This window comes from Camelus ferus, chromosome 18, assembly GCF_009834535.1.
Source record: "Camelus ferus isolate YT-003-E chromosome 18, BCGSAC_Cfer_1.0, whole genome shotgun sequence".
Taxonomy (NCBI): Eukaryota; Metazoa; Chordata; class Mammalia; order Artiodactyla; family Camelidae; genus Camelus; species Camelus ferus.
In genome coordinates this window covers 7,023,998-7,050,768 of record NC_045713.1, presented here as the reverse complement: position 1 = coordinate 7,050,768, position 26,771 = coordinate 7,023,998, and the positions used below count along the sequence as shown (strand labels likewise).

General features: G+C 45.1%; 1 protein-coding gene across 4 annotated transcripts; it reads left to right on the top strand.

The window, feature by feature from the left end:
* Nucleotides 1-9: 9 nt before the first annotated feature.
* Nucleotides 10-26,011, top strand: STAG3 (stromal antigen 3). 4 transcript variants are annotated; one of them, XM_032459725.1, is made up of 37 exons: nucleotides 10-167; nucleotides 692-812; nucleotides 1,068-1,177; nucleotides 1,523-1,705; nucleotides 2,879-2,981; nucleotides 3,494-3,610; nucleotides 7,093-7,189; nucleotides 7,948-8,024; nucleotides 8,312-8,516; nucleotides 8,932-9,083; nucleotides 11,482-11,555; nucleotides 12,506-12,629; nucleotides 13,133-13,231; nucleotides 13,437-13,516; nucleotides 13,838-13,945; nucleotides 14,217-14,331; nucleotides 14,494-14,599; nucleotides 14,787-14,890; nucleotides 15,160-15,252; nucleotides 15,362-15,451; nucleotides 15,692-15,892; nucleotides 16,011-16,081; nucleotides 16,185-16,272; nucleotides 16,747-16,827; nucleotides 16,899-17,006; nucleotides 17,148-17,316; nucleotides 17,444-17,580; nucleotides 18,360-18,461; nucleotides 18,971-19,119; nucleotides 19,375-19,503; nucleotides 19,602-19,759; nucleotides 23,549-23,723; nucleotides 23,953-24,054; nucleotides 24,338-24,416; nucleotides 24,611-24,699; nucleotides 25,263-25,319; nucleotides 25,604-26,011. In XM_032459725.1, exons 4-36 carry the CDS (start codon nucleotides 1,533-1,535, stop codon nucleotides 25,294-25,296), a joined length of 3,789 nt encoding a protein of 1,262 aa, XP_032315616.1. In that variant the 5' UTR covers nucleotides 10-167; nucleotides 692-812; nucleotides 1,068-1,177; nucleotides 1,523-1,532; the 3' UTR covers nucleotides 25,297-25,319; nucleotides 25,604-26,011. The 4 variants fall into 4 exon arrangements, with proteins under 4 accessions (XP_032315616.1, XP_032315618.1, XP_032315617.1 ...); XM_032459727.1 differs by lacking the exon at nucleotides 1,068-1,177; XM_032459726.1 differs by lacking the exons at nucleotides 692-812; nucleotides 1,068-1,177.
* The last annotated feature ends 760 nt before the right edge of the window (nucleotides 26,012-26,771 follow it).

Genomic DNA, 26,771 nt, shown 5'->3' with positions numbered 1-26,771 from the left:
GGAAGCCAGTTCTCTGCCGCGGGACCGCCCCGCCAGCCAGAGAAAGAGCGCGACCTCCGAAAACTGAACACGGAGCACGATAGCTGGACCAGGTGGCATCTGCCGAGACAATGGGAGCGGGTAGCTGGACAGGGGGCGGGGCCCAAGGCGGGGCCCTGCCAATGATGGTAAGAAGTCAGCCTCAGGGGCGGAGTCAAGGGAGAAATTAAGCCAATGTCCTGGGGAAGCTCAGCAGTGGGGCGGGGCTCGGACGGACTAAGGAGGTTGGTTGGGGAGGGGCGAGGCCTTCCTCAGGGGCGTGGCGATCCGATTCCAAAGGCGGGGTCTGGGTGGAATCCAGCCTATGGCAGTTGATAAATCGGATTAAAGGAGCTACTACTAGTCTAGTGTGAAGCCTGGCCAATGGAGGGGAAAATTGGGGGCAGAAAGGCGGGGCAGGGGCTGGGGCCGGGGCGGGGCCGAGCTAACGCGGGCAGCCGGCGCGCCTGAGCCCACGTGACAGAGCGGAACATTTGAAAGCTCGTGGCCGCACGAGGCTGCCGGGGCGGCGTGACTGGAACGTGGTGAGCACGAGCTCGCACACGCCCAAGCCTCGCGACAATTACCAGCCCTGAGAGGCGCCGTTGGGCTCGCGCCTGCGCATAACGCGCCTCGCGCCTTCCCGCGTTTTTCTGGATTTTTCTGCCACCAGAAGGGAAGAGGAGGGCGCCGGTGCCGGACGGGGTCGGGTGACCTCAGAGACCTGAGGGACCAGAGGCGGTGACTTTTCCTCAACTCTTCTCAGCCAGAAGTCGCAGTTCTAGGCTCAGGCAGTGAGGCTCCTCATTGACCCAAGCATTCGCCCTCCCACCCCGCGCCCCGGTTCTGAGAGAGGGCCCTCCCGCGTCCATGCCTCAGTCGCCGCCTCCGCGGAGGCCAGTTCTCCCAGCCCCGGCTCTGGGAGGCTGATGGTCACTCTCCTGAGTGGTTAGACGTCCCCTTAACCCAAAGAAATGTAGCCCGGGGAGGGGGCAGGGATACCCCCTTCTGGAAAAGGGAAGAACGCGCACTTTGCTTGACTCTTTCAGCGCTTCCAGCCCGGTTCTGATGGCGCCTCCACACCCAACTCCTTCAGCTTGTCCCATTCGTCTCAGTCCTTGGGGAGTCAGGTTCTAGCCTGGTAGAAGTGGAAGTTTAGGTGCTTTTTTTTTTTTTTTCGTTTTCGTTTTCGTTTTTTTGTTTCTAACGTATCAGCTGGTTTCCTTACACGGGCGATTGATGCTTCCGAAGCCTCGGGGCGGGGATTTGTTTGAAGCTGCCCTGGCGTGGGCCTTGCTGCGTGCTTGGAGAGCGACTCCAAATGCGAGGTCGGCGTCGGGGGCGGTTGTGCCTTTAACCTGATGCCTTAGGTCAGGACTCGCTCTGTCTTAGTTTTTGTGTCCCCCACTGAGTTCCAGAGCAGTTCCCTTAGAAAGAAAAGGGGTTGTCAGGGCTGGGGCTGGGGATGTGGTGGGGCAGGAAACCTTCCGTCTCTCTTCCGCAGCTCGTCCACCATGCCCACCCTGCGGTCGTCCTCCTCCCAGCTCCATAGCTCTTCCTCCCCGAGCAGCGTGTCCTCCCCACTGCACAGGATTGTGGCGGGTGGACCAAGGGGCTTGTCTGCGTCTTCTAGTTCGTCTGTCACTGTGCCTTGTGATGACAGAGACTTGGACCAGGCTTCAGACGGGTGAGTGGAGTTGGTGAGGAATTGTTGAAATTGACAGCTTTCTCCTGTATCATCCGCAGTTTCCCACATGTCCTTTTACCGCAGGGGTAGTGACATGCGTATGACTGAAAAGATGAGGTGCTATACTTAGAACAGTGACACCCCCGCCTCCAGCTCTTCTGGCTGGTTTTTGATTGCCCTACATACTGGAGGCGTCAAAAATAATACATGTTGTTGGAAATGCGTCACGCAATTTGTCTAAACCTTTCCTGAACACATTTGTATGTTCAGCACCTACAACCTCTGGTGCGGGCCCAGAGATGGAAGAAAGGGAAAAATGAAGAGTTCTTTATTTGTTGCCTGGCAACTATATCAACTTTTCAGTTGGTGTTCTGGAGTTCCTATATTTGGGGATTTTATAAACAGGTCCATATCTGTTATCACTTATGATACTTAACGATATTTATGATAGCTTATTCTATAATGGTTATGAGTATATCTTGGTTCTTTTAAAAACTTTCTAGGGAAACTATCATCGCATACAAGGTCTGATTTATTCCCTGGTAATTTTTTTATTGAGGTATAGTAGATGTACAGTATTATGTGTCAGATGGACCACATAGCGATTCACAGTTTTTAAAGTTATACTTCATTTATAGTTAGGAAATTTTAATTAGTATCTTCTAAATCATTTCAGTTTCTATCAGTGTTGCTGTTTGGGACCAGATTCTGTCTATGTTATAAATTCAGTTCTAATCAATAAGACATGTGAATTTATTTCAAGGGGTGAAATTTAACTCCAGGCACGGCACATGTTAATCTCCTCTTTGTGTGTAAGTAATACATGACTTCCTGATTCATGCTGATTTTTCTCTACACAGCAGTGATCTCCCTGCCTGCTTACATGAATATCTTTTGATTCTCTTATTCAGAGAGGGTATTAGGAAAAGGTTGGTCTTCACCTACCTCAGTTTCTTGTTCTTCATTTCCCGTGCTTTATTCAAGTGAAAGTTTTTCTTTAAGACATTTTCCCTACTTCCTGGCGACAGTAAGCTCATCTCTTCTTAAAATCTAAATCCTTTTTTCTCATGGGCAGGGTATACAGTTAGAGACAAAGAGAAATTATAATTGATGTGCTGTTTTATATATAGGGACTGGGGTATTGTATCTAAGCAGAACCACATCCCCTCATAGGGATAGTGAATCTTTGTCAGCTGGTGAAGGCAGTGACTTCGAAGACAACTTGAGACGAAATGTGAAGAAGAGAGCCGCAAAACGACCACTCAGAACAACCCCAGTGAGTCAGTCAGTTTTGTTTTGAACCCTGTCTGGGAAACAGCAAAAGAAAACCTAGAAGAGACTCAGGTGATATGCTTGATGGGAGGACAAGGCTTACGGAGAGTTAAGGGTCAGAAGTAGGAAGAAGGTAAATTTTGAAGAGAAAAGAATAAGAAAAGGGAGTATTAGGATATAAAGGAAAAGGAATGGGGCTAGGGGACTTTTAAAAGGAGAAGAGGTTAGTAGTAAAGTTCACAATATAAAAATGAGTTATTTCTTTTTTTTATTGAAGTTTACTTGATTTACAGTGTTGTGTCTCATGTACAGCATAGTGACTTAATTATACACATATATATATTCTTTTTCATTATAGGTTTTTTAAAATAAAGAAATCAGTTATTTCTAATCTGAGTAACTCAAACTCTGCTATGGAATTGGCAGCTTAAACCTTTCTGTGTTATAATTAGGAGACCAAGTGTTAATGTCACTTTCACTTTTAAAAAAAATTCATGATCTCTTTATGCTTACTAGGTGGCAAAACATCCAAAGAAGGGGGCCCGAATGGTACATGCTCATGGCCAAAGAGAGTCAGAGCCACCGGCTAGTGATCTCTTTGATGCTGTGAAAGCTGCCAAAAGTGACATGCAGGTAAAACAGTATCTCACCTCTTGTTTCTTCATACCATCTCCTCCCTTGTAGGGTGGAAAGATAAGGACGTGTGTTTCCAAACTTGATTTAATGTAGGTATTTTAGTGAACATAACCTATATCAGGAAAGGCAGATTAAGACCATGGAGTGAATCCTTGGAGTGATACACAGGGAAGCTTGCCTGAGAGGGAATGTTTCTTTCCTTAAAGTATCACAGAACAGTATCGATTTTGCCTTTATTGATTGATGGAGGAGGCAAGGAGAGGCATTGGATAATTTAGAGAAGGTTGGATATGGGTGGGTGCTTGTTCACCCTTGTCACTTTTTAGTTCCACTTTGACAATTATACCTAATTCTTCTTCCTTCCCCACATTTCTTTTTCCTCTCCTTACATTCTTTTTTTAAAAATTTTATTGTAATTCTGTTATTGTCTAAAAATGTGTAAGGCTTATGTGTATTTAAATTTTTTTCAATAATCACCCAGACCTCTAGCCCCAGCTTGAGAAATGAAACATTAATAGTGCTGTAGAGACCCTTGTATATCTTCCCTCCAACCTACTCCCACAGTCCCCTCAGCACCCAGAGATAGCCACTAGAATGAATTTTGTGTTACCAGTCATTTCCTTGTGACTCATTATGGTTTTTATCACCAATGAATGTGTTCCTTAACTTAAATGAATCATTCTTTTTATAATCTTCCATAATTTAATTTCAGTTGTTTGAGATTCACCAATATTTATGTGTAATGTAGATTTTTATAGCTTTTAGAAAAGTTTAACATTTTCAAACATACAGAGTTTTTCTGTATTTTGTTACTGATTTCTGACCTTATTGCACTGTAGTCAGAAAATGTGGCCTTTGAAACTTACGGCCTAGCATTTAGTCAGTTTCCAAGACTGTTATACATGTGCTTGAAGAGGATGTGTGTCCTGCAGTTTTTGGGTACAGTGTTCTCTTGGATGAGATAAAAAGTGTTAAATGTGATACTACTTTGATATTTCTACTGGTTTGGATGTGGGTTTTTTGTTTGTTTGGTATTTTTGATCTAGCAATTACAGAGAGAGGTGTTTTAAAATCCATGAAGGTGACTTTTCAGTTACTCCTTTTGTATTCATTCCTATCTTTACCTTAAACATTTTGAGTCTTTGTTTCCTGGTAAATTGAATCTTTTGATATATATTAACACTCCCTTATCTTCAGACTTTAAAACAAAAAAAAAATTATTTTATGTTAATACACCTGCACTGGCTTTATTTTTGGTTAGTGTTTGCCTTGTATCTTTTTCTGTCCTTTTAGTTTCAGTGTTTTGTTGGAGTTTGTCTCCTGCATACAGCATATATCTATTACGTTTCTTAATCCAGTCTGCCACTCTTTCCTTTAAAAAGAGTTTAATACATTTACGCTTATTGTCACTACTGATATAATTCAGTTTATTTCTACTATTTTATGTTTTTTAAAAATCTTGCCATTTTTGTTTCTTTTTCCCCTTTGCTTGCTTGCTTTTGAATTTCTAACTCCTCTGAGAACCTAAACACATTTTAATTACAGTTGCACCTTCCAACTTACATACTGTTCATTGTGCAGTTTTAGTTCTGTCCTTTCCTCCTCTCCAAACAAATTAGACATCATTGTTTTAAATAATGTTTGTTTATACTTACCTGCATTTTTATAATTTTATTTGTTCATCATTTCTTTTCAAATCTCAGATCTTCCACCCAGAATCATTCTCTTGCTGTCCAAAGTTTATCCTTTAAAATTCCCTTTAGATAGAGTTTATTAACAAACTCATTTTTTGCTTGTATAAAATGTTTTTTACCTTTGTTCTTGAAAGATTGTTTGCTGAGTATCAAATTCTAAGATGACATTTTTTTTCTCTCAGCATATTGAGAAGATTATTCCACTGCCTTCTAACTTCCTGTATTGCTACTGAAAGTCAGCTATTAGTCTTAGTGCTGTCTAATACAATAATTTATAATGATGGAGATGTCTGTGTCCCTGTTGTCAGGTACAGTATCCACTAGCCACATGTGGATTTTTGAAATGTGGCTGATGTGGCTGAGGAACTACATTTTTAACGTTTATTTGATTTAATTTTAATAACCACATGTGGTAAGGGGCTAATGTATTTGTACAGATCTGACTTGTAAATGTTCTTGTTTGTAAATGTTGGATGCATATCCTTTGTAAATGATTTCTTTTTGCTTTGACTGTTTTCAAGACTTTTTTTTGCTTTTGTGTTCTGATGTTTTATAGGATGTTTTTAGGTGTAAATTTCTTTTTTATTTGTTATTCTTGAGATCCATCAGGTTCCAGGCTCTGAGGACTGGTGTCTTACAACAACTATGGAAAATTATTTTAAAATATTGCCTCTTTCTCATTCTGTTATCCATTTCTGGAATTCAGATAGACATTGTTATAAGTTCTCACTCTATTCTCCATGTCTTAACAGCTCTTTTGTTATTTCTGTTAGTTTCTCTGGGCTGCATTTTGGTTAATTTCTTTGACTTAACCTTCCAGTTCACTCATCTTATGTTCTGCTGTTTCCAGTCTGCTTTTAATTCATTCGTTGAAGTTTCATATTTTGTTTATTATATTTTCTACTGTTACAAATTTTGTTCAGTCCTATTCCAAAATTAATTGTTCTTTGCTTCTACTTTTAAGCTTATCTTTTATTTACTTAATCATAGAAACAATAATCTTACAATCTGTGATAACTTCAGTGTCTAAAGCCTGTGAATATAATTCTGCTGTCTGTTTTTCTGCTAATTCTTGCTTTCAGTGCCTTGTTTCTTTACTAGGTTTTATTGTGAGCTGCTCATTTTCCATGGAGCTCTTATATGTTGGAATTCTTTGGGGCCTGGGTTGAAGGTGGGTTATTAAAAGGGGAAACCTACATTTGCTTCTGGTGGTTAAATGGGGATACTCCAGAATCGCTTTTAATTAAATTCTCTGATTGAAATTATTTTGATTGTGTAGGTAATGTGAATCTGGACTGCAAATGCAGACCTGAGAGCTGGCTTATGCTTATGAATTCTCAAGGGACAGTTCTTTTTTTCTATCTGACACTGAGGTCATAACAAGTTAGTTTTCTTGCTGTCCCCTCTGACTTTTAGATTTATTTCTCATTCTTGCTTTCATGAGGATGTGACTCTTTGCAGGAGCCTCCTTTGGACTACTTTGATTGGAAGCCCTTTTAGGCCCTATCTCTTATGCTCTACATTCCATGCAGACATCTGGACAGAAAGTCAGGGTTCCCAGGGTTTAATAGAACCCTCAGAGCAAAAATCATCTTGCTTATCTCCCAGAATTTCTACCTTCACTTCATTTTTGGGTTAATGGAATTCTACCTTTTATTCTAGTTCACAGTACATTTTAAAAGATATACTTTAATCAGAAGTTTAGATACTGCAGTTGGGAAGATTATATGAATTTTTAGTTTGTCACATTGCCAGATATAGAAATCATCCACATTGTTTTCCTAGTCTTTGGTAGATGAGTGGCTGGATAGCTACAAGCAAGACCAGGATGCAGGATTTCTGGAGCTCATTAACTTTTTCATCCGATCTTGTGGCTGTAAAGGTGAGGAAACTCCTACCTCTTTCTGATCTCCATCCTTTTGCTCCTATATTATAAAACGTTTCCTTCATTTAGATGAGTAGGATTAGGCATTTCCTAAATAAAAGGAGATATTAAAGCATAAGAAAAGTTTCACTTATTTAACTAGTATTGACTACATTGTTGATGTAGTAAGTAGGGAAGAAATCCAGTAAGGAGCTCCATTGGTTTGGAGGCAAGACCCTTTGGGGAAAAATAAATAATCATGCTAATGTGATGGTATGATGTTTACAAATTTGGAAATGGACCATCAGACTTTTAGTCTTCCTTTCTCTACATGAAATAATCTTTTATTTTCTTATTCCTTATTAGCCACTTAATCTCATATTTCTCTACTGAAGCTATCGGCCCCCAGGTTCTCAGAGGCCATGACCTAATTTACTGGGGCAGATAGTCTTACAAGACTGCAGGTTGTATTCCAAGAATCCAATCTGGTGTAATTTTCTTGCTTTCTTTTCTTGTTTGTTTGGATTTTTTAAACTGTAGTTTTCTGCTGGTTGATTCCCTTGGGTTTTCTTTTTTCTTTTTTTGTTTTCCTCTTGGGTTTTCTAGAGAGGTTGCTTTATAGCAGATACTCAGTTAGGTGGTAGCAGATTTATGACTAGGATGCAGGCCTTCTGATTCCCCACCTCAGCTCTTTTCAGTATATTCTCTAGCTCATCTTCAAATGTATATGTAAATGTTATTCTCCTTCTAAATACCTCATCTCTTGCATTCCTCAGGCACTGTGACCCCTGAGATGTTCAGGAAGATGTCCAACTCAGAGATCATCCGGCACCTAACAGAACAGTTCAATGAGGTGGAAGAAGACAATCCAGGATCCTCTTGCCACTCTTATTTCAAAATACAAGGCCCATTAACCCCCTTCTTTCTGATTGTGGGAAATAAAATAGCTTTTAGAAGGGGGAGTTTAATCTCTTGGGAGCAAAAGGGACCTATACGCATTATCTGAATATGCCTCTAGAGTTGAGAATGAGGTGTAACAGAGACACATTTTTCCTGTACTGTTGGGTTTTGTCATCCAGTCCCTATGACTTCATAGACCTGGTAATAACTTTTCCATTCTTTTCATAAATCCTTCTGTAGGACTCAGGAGAATATCCTCTGACAGCTCCAGGCCCATCCTGGAAGAAGTTTCAGGGAAGCTTCTGTGAATTCGTGAGGACATTGGTCTATCAGTGCCAGTACAGCCTCCTCTATGATGGCTTCCCCATGGACAACCTTATCTCTTTGCTCACTGGCCTCTCAGACTCCCAGGTCCGTGCCTTCCGTCACACTAGCACCCTGGCTGGTAAGCAGTCATTTTACTCTGTAAATGTTCTCCTGGGGGTTGGTAGAACTTTCCTCCGTTCTCCAGTCCTGGATCTTCTTTCCTACTAATATTTTAGCTCTTTACTTCAAGGTCGTGCTTTTATTCTGAACCTCCATCCAGTTTCTCACTAGTGGGATTATAAAAAGGGGTGGATCACAGTGATAATTTCTAGCCTTAACACATTTCACATAGCTCATCACTGGGAGCATGCTAAGGCTTGAAAGAAGCCCAAGAGAGTTAGGCAGAGAAAAAGTCTACTCCAGAGCAGTGAGTCTTAGGACTTTAGGGTCACCTTTTTCTAGCTTTTCTTTTTCACTGCCCTTTTTTACTTCTTTTTTGAACCTACACTCTCCCTCTGACAAGTAATGATTTCCTTATTTTTACTGACTCAAAGCCATGAAGCTAATGACCTCCCTGGTAAGAGTTGCCCTCCAACTGAGTCTGCACAAAGACAACAATCAGCGTCAGTATGAGGCTGAACGCAACAAGGGCCCGGGACAGAGAGCACCTGAGCGACTGGAGAGCCTTTTGGAGAAACGCAAAGAGGTGAGAGGTATTCCCTTCCTCTCCCCACCTCTCTCCCAGCTTCCATCCACTGCTGCTGCAGCCCCTTGTCAGTCTCAGGCCCTTCTCTACTAAGGCACAGGCAGCCTTTCAGATCGTGAATGATGGAGTTTGGCAATAGTTTAATAGACCCATCCTGGCAGAGGTCATTACATGCCCGTCTTGTTTCTTGGATGTGGGCTCAGTAAATTATTTCTAGCTTTGAGTACATTTTAGAATTCTCTATAATCTGCTTTTGCTCAGTTTCCATTGTCTACGTTCATTATCACAAATGTTTAAGTGTTGTGCCTGCATCTCAGGCAGGGAGTTAAGTGTTGGCTTTCTTGTCAAGTGTGGAGTATGCAGGTTGCCACAGTGGTGCTGAAGGCCAGCCACTGGTGAGGGAGGCCAAGTTTTGGAATGGCAGGGACATGGGCCTTCAGTCACTCCTGGGTTTAAACTCTATTCCACTTAACTCCTAGCTCCATGGCCTTATGTAACCTCTCAGCTTCAGTTTCCCTTCCTTTAAAAAGGGCACAATTTGTTTTTTTATGAACATTAAATGAGATGATGAGTAAATTGCCTAACCAGGCACATAATAGCTATTTGCTTTGTTTCTTTTTAAACTTGTAAACCCCTGGAGGATGTAAACCCCAACAAAATCTCTTACACTGATTATACCTTCAAACAGCTGTGTCTGTCATGAGACCAACATTGATTGCCCCCCATTCGCTCTTAGTATCTGAGACCTGCCCCACTGTGAGGTTGGCAGGACTCACCATGTCTGACTGTTGTCCCAGCTCTCACCAAAGCTCTTTTCCGTGCTAAATCACTAGAGAAGGAAATGTTCTCCTGCTCTGATTCTCTTTTGCAATGTTCACCGTCAGTGTGATCTTAAACCTTATGTGCGTTAGGTCTGTCTCAAATCTTATATACACTAGCGTTAATCTCTTATGGACTTCTTTGGGCTCTTACTTCATCAGTTATTTCACTTTTTGTCTTTAGTCTCTCCCTCCCCACTCTTTTCTTCTCTCCACTTATAAATGTATATAATCTCTTGAATCTTTCTTGAAAATTATTTTTATTTTTATTGCAGTGTAGTCAGTTTACAATGTCGTGCTTTCCTTCACTTCTCCTCTATGAGCTACTCCATTTCTATCCTTTTTAGTATTTCCTTACTTCCTTAATATCCATCTGAATCCTTTTTGCTGCCTAGCTTCTATCACCATTTTTTCTTTCAAATTATTCTCTCCAAACCAGTGACTTAATGCCTATAGAGAATGGCCTTTCCTCAAGCTCCCTTTTCCAGACTTCTGTAGAATTTGGTACTGCTGATCTGCCTTTCCTCCTTCCTCCCTCTCCTTCGTTTTCTTTTAAATATGAAAATTTTCAAACATTCAGAAAAATACACCGGTGGAATGAACACCACATACACATTATCTAGGTTTAACAACTAGTATTCACTACATTTGCTTCATCTATTTTTTTTTATTTTGTAGTAAATTATGGGCATACTGTATTTCAATCTAAAGACTTAAATATGTCCTCTAAAAAAAATGTTCCTACATAATCCCAATACCGTTTTCATATACAAAAATACTAACAGTGATTCCCTAATATTTTCTAATCTCAATTCATATTAAAAAATTTCCATTTGTCCCCAAAATGCCTTTTATATTTGATTCGTTCCAACCAGGATTTAATTAAGGATTGTGTATTACATTTGGTTGTGTGCTTCTTAAGTCTCTGTCAATCTTATACAGAATCTCTGCCCCACCCCATTTTCTACCAATATATTGATTTACTGAAGAGCTTGGGTCAGTTGTCTTTATGTTCACTTAAAATTCCTTGTAGTTGTAATTCTGCTTCCCTGGTATCAGTTATTCTAGGGCTTCTCAGTAGTGGTACTAGGGGCCTCTCCTGGATGTCCACCAGCCGGTGGCAGTGCCTCCCCAGGTCGTGATGACCAAAAATGTCCTCAGATATTGCTGAACATCCCCGGGGTGGGGCGGGGCTCCAGTTGAGAACCGTTGATCTAATCTCTTCCTTCTCTTTTTTTTTCCCCCACTTCTTTTGTCAAACAAACTGCACTTATTAAAAACCTATTTTCCCAATTATTATTAGTCAAAAACATACATAACTACCAGCTAGAATATCTGAATAGCCAAAAATAGAATAACCAGACACAGGGGATTTTTTTTTTCCAAATAGAAAGAAATCTCTGAGGCACTAGTTGACTATGTAGTTTCTTCCAGAATTAGAAAGCTTAAAAGGGAACATAGGATACCAGGTGTTTAGACTGTGTCCTATGATAAATAGGTAGAACTCATACTTTTTTATATTTTTGTGGCTTTATATTACTGGGGGATGAGAGAGTGACCTGCTCCTCCCTGTCTTCCAGCTCCAGGAGCATCAAGAAGAGATTGAGGGAATGATGAACGCCCTCTTCAGGGGCGTCTTCGTGCATCGCTACAGGTGAGTTACTGGGCTGCTCTCACTGACGCCACTGGTCTGTGCTTATGGAGTCTATAGAAGTGACAAGGTCCCCTCCTAACCCTGAGTTCCCTGGTCAGTCCCACTGCTAGTGCAGCTGGAGCAAAAACTCTAACAACAAATGTTCCAAATTAGGTTTAGTTTATCCCCACCTACAAAGGATTATATAAGCTCTTCTGGGAGAGAAGGTAAGAAGATAAGGCATGCTGAGTATCCTTCTGCTCCAACTTTGCCCAAGATGCCCCCTCCCCCATCTTCCTGGGGCTTGATCCTTTCAGAGAACAGAGATCCAAAAGGGAGCACTTTTCTGAGGATGAGCAGCTTCGCAAGCCTTTTCCTAGCCCAGTTCACTATGCCTTTCACTGTGCTAAGGGCAGGGGGGTTTTTTACTTTGTAAAGAACTGGTAGAATTAAGTTAAGGAGCATCAGTATTTGTTTCTCACTCTTACCTAGATTTCAGCCTCTGCCTTTCCAGAACCCTTCAGCTGATTTACTCTTTTCTTGTAATGGAGTTAAAACACACACGCAGATATATTGTACAACACAGGGTGTATAGCCAATATTTTATAATGGTTATAAATGAAATATATCATTTAAAAATTGTGAATCGCTTAGTACACCTGAAACTTACATACTATTGTACATCAACTAGACCTCAGTTAAACACACATGCAGTTTGGCCAACAATTAATTAAATTCCAAAATCAGTTTTTAAAAGGGGCATGGAGAAAAAGTTCAACTACTTTATGAGTTGGTTACAGAAAGAAAGCGTTCACTTTTTTGTATATTGTATTCACATTGGGAGGAGGAAGTGAAAGGCATAAACCTGGTGTTTAGTCAAGAATATAGATTCTCTTGTGACAAGAAAATACCTACTAGAATGGAAAGTGAGCTTAGAAGGTGATAAGGTTCCATTTCTCTCTCTGTGCCAGGGATATCCTTCCTGAGATCCGTGCTATCTGCATTGAGGAGATTGGGTCGTGGATGCAGAGCTACAGCACCTCTTTCCTCACTGACAGCTATTTAAAATATATTGGCTGGACCCTCCATGACAAGGTGAGAGTTGAGTCAGTCTCCTTCCCCCTATTCCCCCATTCTCTCCCCTGCCCTAGGATGCTTAAGCTTTTCCTGGTCCTTCCACTTAGGTGTTTCGCTAGTGATCAGTGATGAACTCATCAAGACACTGAAACCTGAAAATCCCCCAGTATTGGGGAGGGTAGGATAAGTTGAGAGACAGACATATCTATGAGATTAAAGGCCTCAAAACCACAGTCTAGGGGAGAAAGACTTTTTCTGTGAAAAGGCAAGAAAGTTATTGATGGAGTGGTAATACAAGTGCTAGGGTAGTAGCCAAAGGACCCTTTTCGTTGTGATTGCTAAATTCTGCTGTGATCCTTTTGGGTTTTAAGTGAGAAGACAATTGTTCATAGTCTTTGAGGCATCTCAGGGTCCTCAGTATAGAGGACAGCCAGGCCCGGAGTGAGTGATCTGACAGGGGAGTGTGGAGGTCCAGTCGGGGTGTGGAGGAGGAGTCGGTCATATTTCCATTCCATCCACAGCATCGAGAAGTCCGCCTGAAGTGCTTGAAGGCTTTAAAAGGGCTGTATGGCAACAGAGACTTGACCAGCCGCCTGGAGCTCTTTACCAGCCGCTTTAAGGTAAGATCAAGCAGTGCTCCTGGGCTTGGCTCTTTTTGTGGTTCCCATTTCCCCACTTCATTTTTCCATTTCTCTTGCTTTTATATATCCATAGCTATCCCAGTATCTGCTTCTACACCTCTCTTTAGGAATCTCAAATTCTAAGAGAACATGGGGTTTTGGAATGGATACAATGAGATATCAAGTGATGTTCTCTTTCCTCCAGGACCGGATGGTTTCCATGGTCATGGACCGGGAGTACGACGTGGCAGTGGAGGCTGTCGGGTTACTGATACTTATCCTTAAGTAAGTCCTGGGAGTGGAGAGGCAAGCATCTCAGACTTAACCTTTCCAGCACCAGACAGGCCCTTCCAGAGTCCTGTCCCTCCACTAATTGTAGGCTGACTCTTGTTTATGTACAGGTTAAAAGACAGAGGTGGTTCCTGAGTTGCCAGATCTCCGGGGGGGGGGGTTTCCTATCTTCTCTAACTCTCCATATCCCTCTGTCTCCCACTCCTCCAACTGAAAGTTCTTTGTGAGTTAATCTTTGTTGGTTTTGCCTTTTTGCTTCTAGCCTTAGTTGTGCTAGAGGACAGCATCGATGTCCACCTGCTTTTCTCCTGGCAGGAACATGGAAGGGGTGCTGACAGATGCAGACTGTGAGAGCATCTACCCTGTTGTGTATGCCTCTAACAGAGCCCTGGCCTCTGCTGCAGGGGAGTTTCTGTATTGGAAGTGAGTGAGGCTCCTTTCATTCGTTCCTCTGACACTGTCCTTTGTTGTTCTCTCTTCATCATCTGCTGTTGCTCATCTTCTAAGGACCCCACATACCTATTAAAGTCTCTCTTGGTGTCTCCTTTCCCTTCTCAACTCCTTGGGGCTTTCCTTAGCTCTGGGCCTCTTTTTCCTTTCATTCACTCCTTGGACTGTTTCTACCTTCCATGGTAACTACTGCTCTCCTTATTTCCTCCTGTGCCGTGCCCTTTCCCCGCGTCCCTTCTACCAGGCTCTTCTACCCTGCGTGTGAGGCAAGAGTAGCGGGTGGGAGAGAGCGCCGCCGAAGTCCCCACACCCAGAGGACTTTCTTCCACCTCCTGCTGTCCTTTTTTGTGGAGAGTGAGGTGACGTATGGAGAGGAGCTGTTTGGCTGTTGTGCATAAGACCTGCAGGTAGAGAAGGATGGGGGCTGGCCCTGCAGGAAAGAGAGAAATGGTTTGTTAGTAGCCACTCCCTAGAGTTTTAAAATGTGGCTTCAGTAACTTAACGTCTGCCTTCTTCCACAGCTCCATGACCATGCTGCGTACTTAGTAGACAGCCTGTGGGACTGTGCAGGGCCTCAGCTGAAGGACTGGGAGAGTCTGACAAGCCTGCTGCTGGAGAAGGACCAGAGTGTGTGCCACCTGGTAGCTAGGGGAGGGGACCTCTCAACCTCCTAGTAGGAAACCAGGAGGGGTTTCTGTCCTGACTTGTGAAAGGCATAGGTGTCATGAGCAGTGGGGGTGGGGAGGGGGGAGAACTTGGAGATGCAAGGTGGCTAATCTGTGATTCTGTGTTTTTCACCTTCCTGCCACCCCAGGCCTGGGCGATGTGCAGGAGAGCACGCTGATAGAAATCCTTGTGTCCAGCGTCCGGCAGGCTTCAGAGGGTCACCCGCCTGTGGGGCGGGTCACGGGGAGGAAGGTATGGTGTGAGGGGTGGGGTGGGTTGGTTAGCAGTATTAAATCCAGACAGGTATTGTCTGTCCTTATCCTCAAGTCATAGGCTAGGGTGCTCCTTCCTCTGCCTCTCAAAGAATTCCATTTCCGGAAAAAAGAAATCTGAAGGGAGCTGCTGAATTCTTTTCCTCCCCAGGAAGATAAGATTGTTGGGCAGACGAATACACGTACATACTCTCTGGACCCAGTATTTCCCACACCTTTCTCCCCACCCCCAAATGACTCTAATTCCAGGGCTTAACCCCCAAAGAACGTAAGATCCAAGCTGACGACAAGGTGAAGCTGACTGAACACCTTATCCCCCTGCTCCCCCAGCTCCTGGCCAAGGTAGAGCTGCCCCACCGCTCAACATCTGGGAGTGAGTGGGTGGAAGGAAGTAGCTTCTGAATGAGCAGTTTGTCAGGTCATAAGTAGGCCTCCCTCTCCATCCCCACAGTTCTCAGCTGATGCAGAGAAGGCCACTCCCCTGCTGCAGCTTCTCAGCTACTTTGACCTCAGCATCTACTGCACCAGGCGCTTGGAGAAGGTGAGGAGGGAGGAAGATGCCTGCCCTGTACCTTGATTCCCTCCTAGGGCCAAAGGTTCTACTGCCAGTATCTGGGTTTTCTCGAGAAAAATCAGTAAGCCTTCCCTGGGCATCTTATCCTTGAAGTTTAGTACTTCAAACCCTATTTCTTTCCTCCCTCCGCTCTAGTCCCCTCAGGAAGTGTTGTCTTCCCCAACCCCTCCTTCCAACACTGTCTTCTCCCACCTTTTTCTCTCTCAGCACCTGGATCTCCTCCTGCAGCAGCTGCAGGAGGTGGTGGTGAAGCACGCAGAGCCAGCGGTGCTGCAGGCCGGCGCCCACGCCCTCTATCTGCTTTGTAAGCCCGAGTTCACGTTCTTCAGCCGGGTGGACTTTGCCCGCAGCCAACTGGTGGATCTGCTGACTGACCGCTTCCAGCAGGAACTTGAAGAGCTGCTGCAGGTAGGAAGTAGGGCTGAATGACAGGACATCCCAGGCTCGTGTGGGAGAGCCCACAAGACGGGGACGTGGCTCTGTGAGTTCTTAGGAAATTCCATCATGGACCTCCTTTCTTCCTCAGTCATCCTTCCTAGATGAGGATGAAGTGTATAATCTGGCAGCCACTCTGAAGCGCCTCTCTGCTTTCTACAAGTGAGCCACCCCTTCCTGCTCCCTGTTCTGTTTCTGCCAGTGTCTGGGGTTCATTCCTCTCGTTCTGTAACATTTCCCTCTCCCCTTCTCCCCCACCACCAAGTGCCCATGACCTAACCCGCTGGGAGCTCTATGAGCCATGCTACCGACTCCTCCAGAAGGCTGTGGACACGGGAGAGGTTCCTCACCAGGCAAGTATAGACAAGTCAGAGATGTGGAGGCAGGAGAGGAGTTTGAGGGCCCTGTATCCTAAGTGACTGACCCTTGCAAGTGGTTCCAGTCCCAGGGATGTGGAGTGGACATGAGAGAGAGAGCTCATGTGTGTCGTTCCTTCCATCCCACTCTTGGAAAGTAAACGTACTTACTGCCCAGCACCTGAAAATAGCAATTCTCTTTTGTTTCCTGGGAGTCAAGGATAATATTGAGGGATTCTAGGAGACTTTAAATAAATTAGGGAGAGGAGGCATTCCTACCCAGGATAGAATGTTCTGAAGATTGTCTAGAATCAGTTCTTTTCCACCAGAAAAGGAATTGGGTCTCTCCTAATCTCATTTTTTCTCTTCTTGTCTGCTTTTGTCTTTCTTCCCTGCTTTGTGTGTATCTGCCCGTCTTTTTCTCTCCTCCACTGGCCCCCACCTCATTGTTACAACATTTGGTTGTTACAGGTGACCCTGCCAGCCTTGACTCTTGTGTATTTTTCCATTCTCTGGATGCTAAACCGCATTTCCGGATCAGATGCTTCTCAGGTGAATATGGGTCTGAGTATGGGGAACAGGAATGGCGGAGCCCATGTCTCCCTTCATTCCTCTCCCTGAAGCCGCTGTCTCCACAGAAGCAGCTGTTGAGTTTGAAGGGCAGGATGGTGGCCTTCTGCGAGCTCTGCCAGAGCTGCCTCTCAGATGTGGAGCCTGAGATCCAGGAGCAGGTGAGCATTTACTCAAGTTGGGACCAAGGAAGCAAGTCTCGCCTGTGGTCTGAGTAAACCCTGTTCTAAGAGGGAATTAGCTGTGTACTTTCTATCATAGTCAACATTCTGACTTTTTAAGCATTCTTTTTTTCCCACCAGGCTTTTGTCTTGTTAAGTGATCTACTTCTCATCTTCAGCCCTCAGATGGTTGTAGGGGGACGAGATTTCCTCAGGCCCCTTGTCTTTTTTCCTGAAGCCACTCTGCAGTCTGAGCTAGCCAGCTTTCTCATGGACCATGTCTTCATTCAGCCTGGAGAACTGGGCAGTGGTACAGGGACTCTTCTCCTGGGGTTCAGGAAGGGTTTGGGGCGAGGGTTTGCCTCAGGCCTGTGGGGTGGGAGGCCCAAACACATCTGTGATTCTGATACTTCCATTCTGCCCTTGATGTGAGCCAGGTCATTCCCAGGAGGACCGTTTACAGATAGAGAAGCTGCACCAGCGGCGCCGCCTTCTGGCTGGGTTCTGCAAGCTGCTGGTCTATGGGGTGCTGGAGATGGATGCGGCCTCAGATGTTTTCAAACACTACAACAAGGTACACGAAGGCGCCAGGCTGAGCACAATCACGGCTGCAGACGCTGTAGCACTGCAGAAAAGAGTCTGGGGAAAACGATGGTTTTTAGGCTTAAAGAAGAAGTTGGGGGGAAGACAATAGGGGTTTAGAATAAAGGGACAAAGAAAAGAGACTTAGTAGTAATAATTATGGAGAAAAAGCTGTTAGGAGGAAGAAACTCATTGGAGGGGAAGAATCATACTCTCGTCTAGAAATATTTTTTTTCTTTTCTCTGTGAACTTAGTCTATGGAATGGGGTAATGTAAGAAGGAAAAAAGGATGGAAGAGGGGTCAATCCTTACAAGTTACCTAGATATGTACCTTGGTTTTCTCAACCCACCATTGTGCTGATTTTTGTTTATCAAGTACCTGCTACCCCAGGCACTAAGGACACCTCAGTGAACAAAAGAGACAGCAGCTTCTGCCTCCTGGAGCTTCTGTTCTAGTGGGAGAGACAGAGCGCAGGCCTCAGCGTCGCATGGCCGTGGGCGCTGGCAGGCTTGCTACCCTTCTTCTCCAAGAAATGGGCTCAGGACAGAGTTTCTTCCCCTATTTATTTGCCTAAGCTCCAGTGTCTTTTGAGCTTTGTGCCTACTGGCTAGAGTTGCGGTCTGCTGTGGCTTGTTTTGTGCTTAGATTCACGTTTTGCTACCTAAGACCCTTTTGGAAGAAGACACAATTAGGGCTGTGAAGAAAGAAACAAAACAGAAACCGTCTCTTCCTGTGGTCAGACATGGTCTTCTCCACTTCCTCTCTGTCAGTTCTACAGTGACTATGGTGACATTATCAAGGAAACATTGACTAGAGCGAGGCAGATGGACCGCAGCCACTGCTCCCGGGTCCTGCTGCTGAGCCTCCAGCAGGTACTCCCTGGGGCCTGGCGGGCCTCCGGCCTGTGGGCCCCTCTGCAGCCCAGACCCTGTGCCCGACCCCCAGCCCTTTGGAGCAGGAGATCCTTCCAAGCAGGAACTTTCTCATTTACTTTGACTCTTACTCTAGATGACAGTCTCCGTAACAAGTAGACTGTGAAAAGTACTTTTTACGTGACCGGGCAGTTTCCACCTGCACCCCATGTCAGTCAGGACGTGGGAGTACCAACAATCAAGTGATAGGGAATCCCTGACCTTCTCCCAGTCTGTTCTTTCTCAGCCCCTTCAGCTACTACAGACATCTTTATTTGTTACAGAGCAGAGTGAAGTCTCTGCTGCAGGGGGTCAGGAGTAGGGTCAGAGTGTCCTAGGAGTAAGCAAGAGCGAAAATAGCAGGTGGCGTCCCAAGCCCTTCAGAATCTGGGCAGAGGAGGGGATGCTGTGCTTCCCTGTTTCTCCCTTGTCCCTCCCTTTCCCAAATGTGTCATGTCTCCTGGACACAGCTGTACACAGAACTGCTGCAGGAACAGGGGCCCCAGGGCCTGAATGAGTTTCCAGCCTTCAGCGAGATGAGGGACCTGGCCAGGAGGTTCGCCTTGAGCTTTGGACCCCAGCAGCTACAGAACCGTGACCTTGTGGTCGTGCTGCACAAGTAAGGAAGTATTGGTTGGAGGGCAGCATACTGGAATCTCCCTAAGAGGGCTGAGTCAGGCTGTGTACAGGGAGAGCTGGAGTGAGGTCTTGGAAGGAGGATAAGCATGTTGAGGAGCCGCAGTGGAGTTGGTGAACAGGTATCCTCTGGAGGGGCAGACTGGGCCTGGGGGAGGAAGCACTTGGACAGGATGCCTCAGCCCTGGGACAGAAGTGGGAAGGGACTATCTTCCTAAAATAATTCTGTTCAACCAAGGGAAGGCATCAAGTTCTCCTTGTCTGAGCTTCCTCCAGCTGGCTCCTCCGGTCAGCCCCCAAATCTAGCATTCCTGGAGCTTCTTTCAGAGTTCTCCCCCCGACTTCTCCATCAAGACAAGCAGTTGCTGTAAGTTAGGGGTGGGTGGATAAAGATGTGGGTTAGGGAAGAAAGGTGTGATAAGGGCCTGTCACCATTTCAGCCTCTCCATCCCACTTCTTCCTTAGACTGTCCTACCTGGAGAAGTGTCTGCAGCGTGTCTCCCCAGATTCCAGCTGTACCTGGGGTCCAGTCACCACCTACCGCCACTCCCTCAGCCCTGTAGAGAACACGGCAGAGGCCAGCCCTCAGGGCTACCCCCGCTCCAAGAAGAGGCGCATCGAAGGTAAAGTGCTGTAGATGTGGGTATCAGGGTGCTCAGTGCTACTTCCCTGATCGGCACTACCTAGATAAGTAGCATATGGTCTTTTGCCTCCTTCAGACTCTTATTTTTGGTCAAATAAATATTTTATTGAGCACCTACTGTCATTAAGGGTACTCATTTTCTTCCAGGTTTGTCTAGCCAACTAACAATAGCAAACCTCTGAAAAATTAAATAGAAACTAATGATAAAACCAAAGCTTGAACTAAGAAATCTGTACATTTAGGATGTCCCTCGTTGACATTTTGCATTCTCTTATTTTCCAAATTTCACAGATTTTTGCACTACCTTCATGATTTTTTTGCCTTCAGATCATTGCCTGCCCTGTAATTTACCTAAGTTTTTTTCTTAAACGAATTTTCTTTTTTTTATATAGTCTCATCTTAAATAATAATAGCCTAGAAATCACAAGTTTGGTGCATTAGTTCGTGTTTTCTAGTGCACGAAATAAATATTAGTGGTCATTTCTCCTCCCCGTTCCCCCAGCCTAGGCAGTACTACTGATCCACTTCCTGTCTCTGCGGATGCCTGTTCTAGATGTTTATATAACTGGAATCATACAGTGTGTGGCCTTGTGTGTCTTCTTTTACTTAGCAGGTTTTCAGGGTTCATCCATGCTTAGCATTTATCAGTACCTCATAAATTTCTACCGCCAAATAATATTCCATTGTATGGATATGCCATGTTTTATGTATCCATTCATCAGTTGATGGACATTTGGGTGGTTTCTGCTTTTAGACTACTGTGCATAATGCTGCTGTGAACATTGATGTATAAGTTTTTATGTGGACGTATGTTTTCACTTTCTTTGAGATATACCTAGGAGTAAGACTGCTGGATCAGATGATAGCTCTGTAACTTTACGAGGAGCTGCCAAACTGTTTTCCAAAGTGCCTGCATCACTGTGCAGTCCCAGCAGCAAATGTGTAAGGTTATAGGGTTCCTCATACTTGGTGGTGGTGCACGTCCTTCCACGTGCTTGTTGCCTGTTCGTATATCTTCCTCAGAGAAATGTCTGTTCAGATCCTTTGCTCATTTAAAAATTGAGTTTTTTTTTTTATTATTGAGTTGTGAGAGTTTTTTTATGTATTCTAGATGTAAGTCCTTTATCAGATATGCAGAAATTTTCTCCCATTCTGTGGGTTATCTTTTTATTTTCTTGATGGTGTCCTTTGAAACACAGAAGTTCTTATTTTGATGAAATCCAACTTAATCTATTTTGTGGTGGTTGTTTGTGCTTTTGATGTCATATCTTAAGAAACCATTGCCTAATCCAAGGTCATAAAGGTTTATTCCTATGTTTTCTTCCAAGAGTTTTCTAGTTTTAACTATTCCACTTAGGTCTGTGATCCATTTTGAGTTAATTTTGTATGTGGTGTGAGGTAGGTTGTGACTTCCTTTTAATGCCTTCTGTATACTATCTAAAATTACTCCTTATACCACCAGTAAACAATTAAATACTTGTTTATTAAGGACCTATTATATGCAAGCTACTGTGTTAGGGGTTCTGTGGCCATGAAGGATACTTAAGCAGCTTACCATATAATAGGAAAGAAAGAAAATAGATTTCTAGAAAATGTGAATTATAAAGTCACCAACATGTGGTAACTTGAGGATTTGAGAGGATTTGACAGGTGAATGCCATAGAATTCAGGGAAGGAAAGTATCATTTTTAAGTTTAGTTGATATATGAAAGCTTTATCAAGAAGATGGAATTTAAGCTGGTGCTTGAAAAATGGGTAAGATTTCTGTAAGCTGAATAGAGGAAGAATGAGTATCACAGGCTAGCAGAATAGCCAAGAAAAACATAGAAGGATGGTAAGTGTTCGCCAAAGCACATAGATACATAGATTGATTTGCCTAAAACAGAGGGTTTGTAAAGGCAGGATAAAGCTGCCGAGCTAGGTCCCGTCATTCATTCAGCAGATACTTATTGAGCACCTTGTCCTTACCTGTGCTGGGAATACAGCAGTGAACTTTCTTTAGAAGAATGTCAGATAGTGACATGTGCTGTGGTGGAGAAGCATGGGAGAGAATGAGAACGTGCTGGTGAGGTGTGGGGATTGCAGGCTTATGAAGAGTGATCAGGGAGAGCCTGGCAGAGGACATGAATGTGAGAGGAAAACTGAAGGAAGTGGGGGTGCCTGGTGTACATCAGAGTAACAGACGGGAGAGCGCGGCCAGTCATAGTAGAGACGTGTTTGGCATGTTCAAGGAACAGCAAAGAAGGCCAGTATTGCTGAGTGGAGATTGTGTAGGATATGAGACCAGGGAGGTCGTAGGAGTCCAGAGCATGTCAGGCAGAAGGAAGGGTCTGGCTTTTACTCAGAGTGAAATGGGTAAACATTGGGGGATTTGAGCAGAGGAGTGACAGGATCTGCCTTATATTTTAAGGGGATTTTTCTGGCTGCTGTGTTGATAACTGACTGTAGGAGGGGCAGGGGTTGAAGCCAAGGGACTGGTGAGGAGGCTGCTGTAGGGGCCCAGAAAAGAGATGAGAGTGAGTGAACCAGTGAGCAGCAGAGATGATAAGTGGCCAGATTCTAGGTGTGTTTCTAAGATGTCACTCTAATGGGACCTCCTGGCAAAGCGGATGTAAGACAGAGAGGATTTGAGGATGACTCCCAGGATTTTGGCCTAACAGTTGGAAGGATGGAGTTGATAGCAACTGAGATGGGAAGGCTGTGTGTGGGCAGAGAGAAGATCAGGGCTCTGGCATTACCCATGTTACTACAGGTGGTGTTGGATGGACAGCTGGGGAGGAACCTGGAGTTCAGGGGGAGGGAGAAGCTTGAGATACATGTGGGAGTTGGTATTTCAAGTTGTGGACCTGAGTGGCTGAGGACACCAGTGCGGATGGAGACAAGGAGGGGCCCCAGGGCTGAACCCCTGGACGTTACATGAGTAACAATAGGCTGCGGAGATTAGAAGGAGCCACGTGGGGGCCCAGGCTTTCTTCTGTGCGGACACAGGCTCCTGGGTGTGGCCCCTCCCGGTTTCCCCAGCCCTCTGCTTTTAAGCCAGTAGCAGCTCACTTGCTGGTTACTGATGTCATGGCCATGGGGAGGGAGGCTAATGGGGGTGTGAATATATGGTTGACAAATACCGATATGTTTAAAATTGTATCACCTGGGTCTTCTAAGGCATTTGGGGGCTCTTTCTCCCCCTCTGCCTTCTTAGATCTCTGCTGGAGAGTTACTTACCATTTTGGGCCCCAGGTCTTCCACTTATCCTTCATATTAGAACTATGCTGATGTTGCAATTCTGGCTTTTAGAAAGTTCTCTCTCCCATTTTTCTGTTTCTCTCTAGCTCTCATGCTTCCTCCCTAGTTTCACGTCCCAAAACTTGCCGTTTTAAGGTTTTTCTCACTGTAGAAATCTTGAATGAATAGGATGTCACTTGTCTTCATTGATTAACCAAGACCTCAGTCTTAGGGAATTTAATCTGCTCTCACATTCATGTTTGTATGTTACTGTTTATCTGTGGAATGTATATTTATATCTCTTTCCATCTTGTTTTCTAAGCTGTGTAGTGAGTTTTTCTTGGACAAGTCCCAGATACAATTCAGTAAGCCTTACTTTTTAGTATGTAGGGCTGTGCTCATGTTTTAGTGATAATGTACTGAGCCATCTAGATTTTCTATTCTCTTCTTCATTAATGCTCCCTTATCAAATCCTGAGCAGGTCTTGAAAAACTAAAAGCATCTGTGGGAGTACCTGGTCTACAGTTAATGTGTCTCTGCTGCCTTGCAGGCCCCTCCAGGCAGCACAGAGAGGACATCTCTTCATCCCAGGAGGAAAGCCTACGGCTGAACAGTATCCCACCCACACCCACCCTCACCTCGACAGCTGTGAAGAGTAGGCAGCCCCTGGTGGGGCTGGAAGAGATGGAAGAAGAAGGTGGCTCAGAATTGGCGTTTACCCAAGGGTGCGGCCCCAGGAGAGTCCGGCTGTGTCTTGCCATTTCTGTTGTGTAGTTCCCTCCCATAGCACCCCCTCATTTTGGGGTTCTTCTCTGGTCCTCTTCCCTTTTTTTAGCTTTATGTTTTCTCTTTTTCCATACTAAGCTTTTTGCTAGGTTTAATGCTGGCCACTCTACCTCCTCTTTTTACCCTTTATTTTTACCTCCGTCACTGATCCTGCTTCATTCCCAACAGCCAGCCCCGTTTAGGCACTCGGAGGTCAAGGTCCTCAAGTCCACAGCATTTCCAGACTCCAGTCAACGCGTCAGGTCCTGGTCTGGGCAACCGGCTGACCCGGTGAGCTTTTCTCATCATCTTCTGTCTTCACTTCTGAGCTGTCACCTACAGTGAGGGGATTCCCCTCTTATCCAGGGCTTCTGTGCTGCTGCTCTTTGGACTCGGTGTAACCACAGAACACTTCCTTCCAGTGTAGTGTGGAATCCTAGTATGTGAAACTGATTTAAGTGGAGCTGCTGTGATTGAAGCAGGAGTGGAAACCGGGACCCCTGCTCCCCCGGGGTGCCTCTGAGACACCCTCAGGGTCCTTGAAAATCTCTATACTCTTTGCCACTGCTTCTAGACTCAGCCTGATGGAGGAGGACGAAGAAGAGCTAGAAATTCAGGATGAGTCAAGTGAAGAGTGGCAAGGCACAGGCAAGGTGAGCGGACCCATTCCCTTGCCTTCTCCCTCTAGAACTAGAAGCAGATGTGAGGGAGAGAAACGAGAGTGATTCTTCTCTGTCAGTCCTGATGGTCCACTGTCCCTGGAAGTTGCCCAGGGCGTTTTGAAAGAATCACTGAGTAACACGCGCACGCACACAGGCACACCCCACCTTCCCTCCTCTCTTCTCAGGAGGCAGCCCTAGTCCCTGTTCCTCCATTCACTCCCTTTTCTACCCTGGGCTGCCTGCTTCCCGGGAGGAAGTGGGAAAAGCATGGAAGGTGAGTGCGGCGACCTGAGCACCCTCGGCTCCACCACTTGTCAGGTTAGCTCCTTCACCCCCTCAGCCTCCTCCTCTTCAAAATGGACCTTTTCCAGGAAACACACAGTGAAGGCACCTTATAAACAGAAAAGGGTTGTATGTCTGCTGCTTTTCTTCTTTCTCTGCTCTGTGAGGAGGGAGGGAGGACATAGGGGAGTGAACGTCTTGTGCTCCAAGGGAAAACCAGATAGCGACATGTTCAATCCAGAGACTGGACAGCAAGGCCTCTATTAAAGTAATCTTTCCTAAAGTCCTCTCAGGAAAAATCCCATCTCTGCTTCCAAAAGGGAATGAATTTAAGGGTCTCAGTTAGCAGGCCAGGAGAGGAGGCGCTTCTCTGACAAGGCCTGACGCTGCTGCCCACCCTGACTCTGCTCCTCTTCCCCACCTGGCTGCTTCCGAGACCTACCTTCCGCAACCCTTGAGCTTGTCACATGAGACTGGAAAGGGACCTTTGTTATTGTTTGTATGTGATGGGAGTGGGGAGGGACCTTTCTGAGTCCTGACCCTATTCTCTTGCAGTCTTCCCCCAGCGAGCACGGGCTGGACCTCTTAGATTCTACAGAGCTGAACATTGAGGTGAGCATCCCCAAAACAGACTGTGGAAGGCACGTTAAGAGAAGTTGTGCACCCTTGGGAGATGCTGGCAGGTAACCTATGTGCCTGTCAAACAGATGGAAAGAAAGGCCATGGCCCCTGCGCTTGGCCTGCCATCTCAGCCACCTCAGGGCTTTCAGAGTAGCAGGCAGGGTGGGGGTGGGGGTGCAGGAGAATGAGCATTGTCATCTGGAGGACCATACAGTCATCTCTTTGTCCTTTGGTCTGTTCTTACATCTGTTTTCCTTTCATCTTTCTCATTACAGGATTTCTGACATGACCCTGTGTCCCTCCCCACCTCCACGACATGAGCACCTGGAAAAGGCCAACAGGAGATAGAGTAAAAGGAATCATTATTTCCCCACCCTTGGTCTCTGAAGGGAAGAAGAGGTGGGCTTTGCCTTTTTAAGCTAACCTTTCTTGGAAGATGTTGAGATAGAGAAGCCATAAACTTCCTGTCCTTCGGATGCACTGTGGCTCTGTTCCCCTGTTTTGAGCAGAGTGCCTATTTTCTGCTGTTTGGAGGGGTGGGGACTTCACTTCAGTACTGGAGAACGGCACTGCTTGCCTATGTTGGAATGGAAGGAGCTGGATAGCTTTTCTGTATTTTGTGGACTGTCTTTCCTAGCCTTTTTTGTGCCCTACTGATTAGCTCAATAAACACATTTGAGTCAGTCCCAGGGTGTGGCTGAGATTGTTAAACTGACGGAGGTCAGGTTCTGTGCTGGTGTCTTCAGCCCTCTGGCAAGCTCCATGGCCCAGTGAATAGATGCTTTATATGCTGGATCTCAAGGATGTGGTGCTTAGTAACTGAGAAGCTGGCTTCCTTTGAGTAGTTTATTTAGTGGAAGACGGTTTATGCTGAAGAGGAAATGTAGGTAGCACCCTGATTAGCTGGAAGGTGGGCCTGCCTCATCACCTGCACTGAGACCAGGCCAGTCCACTTATCTTGGCAGCCTTCACCCAAGGTTTCTTTCTAGGGGTAATTTCATGCCCTCATCCTAAGACACCTGTCATAATTTGAACTTTTATAGATTCTCAGATATCTTAGTTGGGAGGAAACTTAGACGTTATTCTGAAGTCCAGCCCCAAATCCAGAGTCCTGACACCACCTTCTCCTTCATCCTTGCCTTCCCCAGCTAGTTCCTCACCATGTCCTGGCTACTCGTTCTCCCCAAGGAGCAAGGGTTCTGAGCCCCACATCTGGCTCCCCAGCCAGTGAGAAGATGATTCCCTCAGAATGTTTGACTTTGAAGGCCAATGGGTCTTACTTTCAGGAGACCCAGAGCGCTGGGGGAAATGGAGACTCCACTCTTAAAGAGTGTGCACAAAATTTCACATGGGGCCCAGGGAACAAGCAGTGATTTGAAAGAATCCTGAGTCAGACCCACCTGTTGATCTTGAAGAGTCTGCTAGAGAGGCAGGCGGTGTAAC